The 7,040-nt window shown below is 36.7% G+C and overlaps 1 protein-coding gene across 1 annotated transcript; it reads right to left on the reverse strand.

The window, feature by feature from the left end:
• Window positions 1-1,064: 1,064 nt before the first annotated feature.
• LOC104118622 (pentatricopeptide repeat-containing protein At1g02370, mitochondrial-like) lies at window positions 1,065-4,444 on the reverse strand. The gene is made up of 2 exons (XM_009629898.4): window positions 4,087-4,444; window positions 1,065-2,768 (listed from the first exon to the last, which is right to left on the reverse strand). The coding sequence occupies exons 1-2, from the start codon at window positions 4,429-4,431 to the stop codon at window positions 1,617-1,619; spliced, it is 1,497 nt and encodes a 498-aa protein (XP_009628193.1). The 5' UTR covers window positions 4,432-4,444; the 3' UTR covers window positions 1,065-1,616.
• Window positions 4,445-7,040: the final 2,596 nt, after the last annotated feature.

Below are 7,040 nucleotides of genomic sequence, written 5' to 3' on the forward strand. Positions count from 1 at the left end.
TAGTAACCATATTTAAGATTTCACAGATTCTGATAATAAACTAACTGACGTTTTTTTTTTTCATTAATTCCTAGTTTTCAATTTTAAACTCAACACTAAGTTAATTTTTCTAGTTAAAATCAAAGACGAAATAAAATCTAATTTATTCTTAATTAACTTAAATTGGGATTATTTTATTTTTATATAGTAATTCTCTGCAACAAATTTTTTCATTTTTCAATTTATCTCCCATCAGAAAATCGTGAAGGATGTAGCAAATTCATTAGTATTCACAAATTTGAAACAGAATGGATTAGAGCTATTCCAGGTTTCAATCTTTGAAATAACAATGTAAAGTTTTCGTGACCAAAGTTTTGTTCTGATTTGGTTAAAACTGTGGGAACAACAATTTGGAAGATATAAACTATCCTTTTTAAAGCCAACCCGCATTGAACCCACATTAAACCCGCTACCCGCCCCGCTTAATTTTTTTAAAAACTGTTTTAACTGGCCCCGCACCCGCATCAAACAAAACCCGACACCCGACACGCCCCATTGCCATCCCTAAAAGAGCCACAGCAACCCAGATTGTTGCAAGACTCAAATGCAAAACCCAGGGAAAATTTAGAGGACATAAGCAGATCTTGTTGCCAAGATGCAACGTCCAACAAAGTCAGTGATAATCCAGAATTTCCAAATGATGCAGAATTCAACGGTAAGCATGTAGCTAGTAGACACAAACTCAGGATTGATGTGAATGCGATACAAAATTCAGAGTCTATAAGAAAGAAGCATTCTTATAAGCTATAACAGGAAGAACAATCATTAACAAATAGGCTAAAAGAAATGGCTGAACGTTTATTGGAGCTTCCGAGATGCCACTTCTAGACTTAGACATGCGCAAAGCGCGATATTACTTTCGCTGATATCATTAGGCACCGCAATCTCGTTTCTGCTTTCCCACAGTGAAAATTCTGTGCTTTTGCATTCTGTTAAGCATGCGAGTAACGATCTTTCTCGGGGTAGGAATCAATATCTAGACTATACTTCTCATAATGATAAACAAATTCAAGATCCACGTAGTATTTCTCGTAAGAAAACAAGGATAAGAAACATGAATGAGCTCCATTCACTTCTCATCTTGCTGAAGTAAGGCCATGATTTGAAAAAATCAATCCCCTGTTCCACATAATTCAAGAACAATTAATAGATGATCCAGAATTTCACGCCTAACTGTGACAAGTTATTTATACACTCCTTTTCCAGATAATACAAAGTTGAAGACTAAAAAAAAAATAACTTTGAGCTATCAAATCTATAGAGGATACAGAAAACTGGAATAGATAAGATGGAATACAACTAATTTTTCAATGAGCTGCTCTGTGATCTCATCTCACTTAAATGGTAACTGTTTTTTGCACTGAAAATGGGCAGGAATATCAGTGAGCTGACATAACTCTCTTGGTTAATCAACATCATTCTTCAATGCATATAATGATAAGCGTAAAGAGCATGAAAAATAGCTATATGGATCGATGCAAATGTAGAGCGAGATTGTGAGATTCCATACAACTTGGTACTGGGTTGAGAAACTTCGAGCTTAGCCTCTCATGCCTTCCTCTCAACCATTAAGGTGTTCATAATTCCACTTCAGAGGCTGCATAGTTTTTGCTTAGAAGAGAGTCATATACAGTGGAATCGAGACGATTAATCTTCTTCATAATCTCGCAGAATTGCTTAACTCTGACAGGGTCACTATTATCCTCGAAGTATGCTAGAAACATCTTGATGGTTTCATCCACAGGGAACCAACAACGTTTCTCAGGATTTGCCTTGCTGGCACCCATCTCCAAATACTTCAGAGCCAAATCTATCTGAGTATTTTTTATAAAGTAATTTGTGAATGCACCAAAAGTTCTTAAGTTGGGTTCAACACCTTGTTTCAACACATTCTCATAAACCGAATTTGCTTCTTCAATCATATTTCTCTTGAGATAGGACTCTATCATCACATTAGAAATTCTGATTTCATGTCTACAGCCTGAGTCCCATTCTCTAAAACACTTCTCAAGGTTTTCCAAATCCCCTACTTTGGATAACGCTACAAGCACAATGAGATAGCTCACCTTACTGGGAGTTGGAACAACCGACTTCAATGATTCCCATGCACGATTGACTCCTGACGAATTAGATGTTTTCTGATACAACGTGATTAGGGTGTGGAATGCCTCACGGTCATTTATATCTTCTAATTTCTCCATCTTTTGAAGAATACCATTCGCCTTATCAAGGTCGCCGGTATTGATATACATGCCAGCTAGGTTTCCATACGTGAACCAGTCCAACTTTACCTGATTGTTTTCCATATTTTCAAGAACATCCTCAACTGATACTATATCCTTTACCGAAACATAGCTGGTCATCAACTGATTATAGGTATACAAATCAGCTGCAATATTTCTCTGCTCCATTTCTTGAACCAGTGGAGGGACTTTTTCAGGCTGGCCATTGCTTAAATAAAGAGATATGACATTGTTATAATTTAAGGTAGATGCAAAATTGAGCTCTTTCATCTTCTCAAAAAGCTTCAAACCCTTATCCAGCATTTTCTTCCTGCAATAACACCAGAGAAGTGCTCCATAGGTTTTACTAGTTTTTTCAGATTCTTGCAGGCTGTCAAAATACTTTTCGGCTGAATCTGTGCCTTCTGTCTTGGCCAGAAGGTCTATCCGTATTGCACGATCGGCATCGCTGATCGTAATTTTGCTGATTTCCATCCATTTAGACAGCTGCATTTAGAAGTTTAATGATATAACAGCTTGTCCAAGATGGAAGTAGCAGCTTATGTAATTTAAGGGGAAAGAAAAGGAGATAAACCCAGATAAGACCATTTATGAAACAAGAATAATTTGAATTGCAGAATTCACTGGGATATAGATATATATATATATATATATATATATATATATATAGCAGACAAAGTCTCAGAAATCGGACTAACACCGGCCAAACAAATCTTCTGCTGTGATTCGTGTAACTGTTTGCCCAATGTAAGCACAGGCATTCACGGTTAACTGGTCAAGATCGAGACACCAAATGATAAAAGGATAATAGCTTAAACCATATAGCTTATAAGAACGATCATTGTAATATATCAATTGTATTCATATTTTTGGAAGGCAATAAGCCAATAAGCATATTTATTCGAGATTTCACTAATTGCAAATGTAATAAATGTTTGATAAAAGCAGTAAAAGGGTCATGTGTTTCCACTCTGAATCTCAAACAAATAACAACAACAGCAGCAACAACATACCCAGTAATATTACGCATTGTGGGGTCTGGAGAAGGTAGTGTATACGCAGACCTTACCCCTACCTTGTGAGAATAGAGAGGTTATTTCCAATAGACCCTCGGCTCAGGAAAGCACAAATCTCAAACAAATAAAAGCAGTGAAAATAAGAAAAGCATCCAAATTATAAGTGTTAAATGTTCAAGTAAAACCCGACCAATTTTTTTTTCAATTAAGTCTTAAACATGTTGGGATCGACTATATGAATCCTCACTAACTAAGTTGCTCCATTTATGCACGTACTCTCAATTGTGAGTGGTTAGAAGAAAATTAAAAGGATTTAGTTGACTTTTCTCGCTTATGGGGGAAGTCATTTTTATTTACAACTTTCCCAGCTCTTTTGTCTTACTTCATATCACTTGCTCCAAACAACACTTGGGACATTATTACCAATCTTTAATACACAAAAGTTTCAGCAAAACACTATCCAATTTGCTGACATTATTATCAATATTTAATAATAAATATTTTTTTAAAAAACATTTTTCACCACCACCAAATACTAGCATTTCCATGGGAAAATGTGAACTTTATCATGAGATGCAGAGTCCAATCAGCTACCATGCAAAAGTGAACTAATAATATAATCGATAATACTACTCCTTCTGTCCCAATTTATGTGGCAGTATTTAAATGTGCACACACATTTGAAACTTGTCATCTAAAACAAGTTATATAAGCATTTCTGTAGTGTGCTCGCTTGAATAATAACCAAAAAAAAAACATAGATAAATGAGTAGAAGAAAAATAGATACCTGAAGGGCAAGATCAAACCTATTGCTTCTACGGAGATGGCTGAGGCAGTCAATAATCTCTACCTTTCTTAACGGTTTCCCTTCGTTATGCAATTTATTTAGAGCATCTTTGAAGTTGGTTTTAAGCGGGTCTGCTCTGTTCATAAGGTCCGACAATCTCCGGCGACCGGCGTTTCTTCGGTTGTTTTGAGTGATGGCCGACGTTGATACCGTCGCCGTCTCCGCTACCATCTCCATTTCTGTAGAGAACGATCGGCGACATGTCGTCGTTGATCGAAGAAGCCTCAAACAGGTAGCTCTGCTCACCATTTTTCTGGTACTCTTAAGTTGCAGTGAGTGAAGCATAGAGGGTTTAACTAGGGTTTTACCAGAAAGAAATTTTCAGTTTCATAGGTACGACGTCGTTTTGTGAACAAATTTCCTAACTTTTAACCTAGCTAATACAAAAATCAACCAAAATGACATAATAGTAGTACAGTTAAGTTACGTAAAAGTAACCAATAATTAAGTTTTGTTATAAATATATTATATTATGGATATTCATTTAGTATTTCGTTGTAAATAAGCTTCCTGAAGAAGCTTATCTATACGAGACTTTGTCGTAAATATGTTTATCTATTTAGTACTCTATTCAAAATAAGTCTCCTCAAGAACCTTATCCTTTCGGTACCCCGTTATTAATAAACATCACCCCCAGTAGAAGATTATCAATATCTGGTGCAATGAGCTTATCTTTTTAGTACCCCATCATGGATAAACATAACCTCCGGTAGAAGATTATCCATATTTGGTACAATAAGCTTATCCTTTCAGTACCCCATTATGGATAAATATCACCCCAATAGAAGATTATCTATATCTAGTACAATAAGTTTATCCTTTCGGTACTCCATTATGGATAAACATCACACCCGATAGAAGATTATCTATATCTGGTACAATGAGTTTATCCTTTCGGTACCCCGTTATGGATAAACATCACACCCGGTAGAAGATTATCTATATCTGGTACAATGAACTTATCATATCGGTACTCCATTACGGATAAACATTACCCCTAGTAGAAGATTATCTATATCCGGTACAGTAGTAGCTTACACAGCAGCTTGCAGAAGCAGCTTACACAACAGCTTGTAAAGGCAGCTTGCTTTCTTCTATAAATAGAGGAGATTCCAGTTCATTATGAATATAAGTTTGAAATTTGAATAATATATCAGTTCCTCTCTATACTTGTCTTTACTTAATAGTCTTTATTTTATAACACGTTATCAGCACGAGACTCTGCCATCTCGAGCAAATACTTTGAAAGTATCAAAGGTACGAACTTTCTTTTTCTAAATAATGTTAAATCTTTCTAAACTTGAATTTGTAACCCTGGATATATCGGGCAAAAGGTACATGTCTTGGGTGCTCGATGCTGAAATTCATCTTGATGCAATGGGTCTGGCAGACACCATCAAGGACAAAAATCAAGCATCAAACCAAGACCGTGCCAAAGCAGTGATATTCCTACACTGTCACCTTGATGAAGGATTGAAAATGGAATATCTCACTATTAAAGATCCAGTCATACTATGGAATAATTTGAAAGATAGATATGACCACCTGAAGATGGTCGTTCTTCCACAGGCACGTTATGATTGAACTCATCTAAGGCTACAAGATTTTAAATCTATCGGTGAGTATAATTCTACTATGTTCAGAATTATTTTCCAATTGAAATTATGTGGTGATAATATTACTAATCATGATATGTTGGAGAAAACTTTTACCACTTTTCATGTCTCGAATATGCTCCTGAAGCAGCAATATCGAGAGATGGGATTCAAAAAGTATTCTGAACTTATCTCACATCTTCTTGTAGCTGAGCAACATAATGGGCTATTAATGAAAAACCATGAAAGCCGACCTACTGGTTCTTGTCCATTCCCTGAAGTGAATGAGACGAACTTCCACTAAGCTAAGCGTGGAAGAGGACGTGGCCCCAGTCATGGTCATGATCGTGGTCGGGAAAGAAACTCTAATCACAGTAATAATAATACACCAAAGAACCCTCATCACCACCAGCAGTGAAAAAAAAAGGAACAAAAGCATGAAGCGGTGCAAGTAGCAAAGGCAGAAAATGCATGCTATAGATGTGAAGGAAAAGGGCACTAGTCACGTACATGTCGTACGCCAAAGCACCTGGTTGAGTTGTATCAAGCCTCCCTGAAGAAGACAGAGAAAAATATTAAAGCAAATTTTATTTCTGAAGATAATTTAGACTTCATACATGTGGATGTAGCTGATTACTTTGCATTCCCAGAAGGAGAAACAAGTCATGTGGTCGGTGATGAATCTGTAGAAATATAAATATTTTAATTTTTGTTGTTTATAGTAGATAGTGTGAGCACCTAATTTTTTACCGTGCTTGAATATTTCACACTCCCATCTTCCCAGGCATGTCCCCACTCCACTTTCATTTGTCCCCCATGCTTGTCCCCCATGCTTGTCCCCCCACACTTTGCTCCCTACTCTCTCCATTGTTCCCCACTCCTTTTTCCCCATGCTTGTCTCCTATCACAAACCCCATACCCCATTTTCAGTTATAAAACACACACACAACACACAAAAGAGGGAACCAACCAGAAAAGAAAGGGGAGTCGTTGCTGTCTTCAAAAAGAAAAGGAAGCACCCCAATTTCCTTAATTTCCCCAAGAGATCCTTTGAGTCATGAGATCTTTCACACACTAAAAAAAAATAGCCACACTCACATAAATAGAAAAGAGAACAGAAAGAAACGAGAAAAAAGGGAGCTGGTTGAACACACGAAAATAGAGTTCAGCGAAAGCTCACAAAAAATGGAGTTCACGGGTCCCTTTTCATTACTCCATTAACGTGGCTCCAAAGTAGTACACAAAGCAGCCATTAGAGCATCTCATTAGTTAAGCTCTATTCCACTCCTAAAAACCAGT

The sequence above is a fragment of the Nicotiana tomentosiformis genome, chromosome 1, assembly GCF_000390325.3.
Source record: "Nicotiana tomentosiformis chromosome 1, ASM39032v3, whole genome shotgun sequence".
Lineage (NCBI taxonomy): Eukaryota > Viridiplantae > Streptophyta > Magnoliopsida > Solanales > Solanaceae > Nicotiana > Nicotiana tomentosiformis.

What these genes read in the sequence shown, in the direction of transcription:
- LOC104118622 (XM_009629898.4), bottom strand. Translation starts at nt 4,431, where the DNA reads ATGCTTCACTCACTGCAACTTAAGAGTACCAGAAAAATGGTGAGCAGA. An exon ending in GGTTTGATCTTGCCCTTCAG is followed by an intron (nt 2,769 to 4,086) that starts GTATCTATTTTT and finishes TTCTAAATGCAG; the next exon opens with CTGTCTAAATGGATGGAAAT.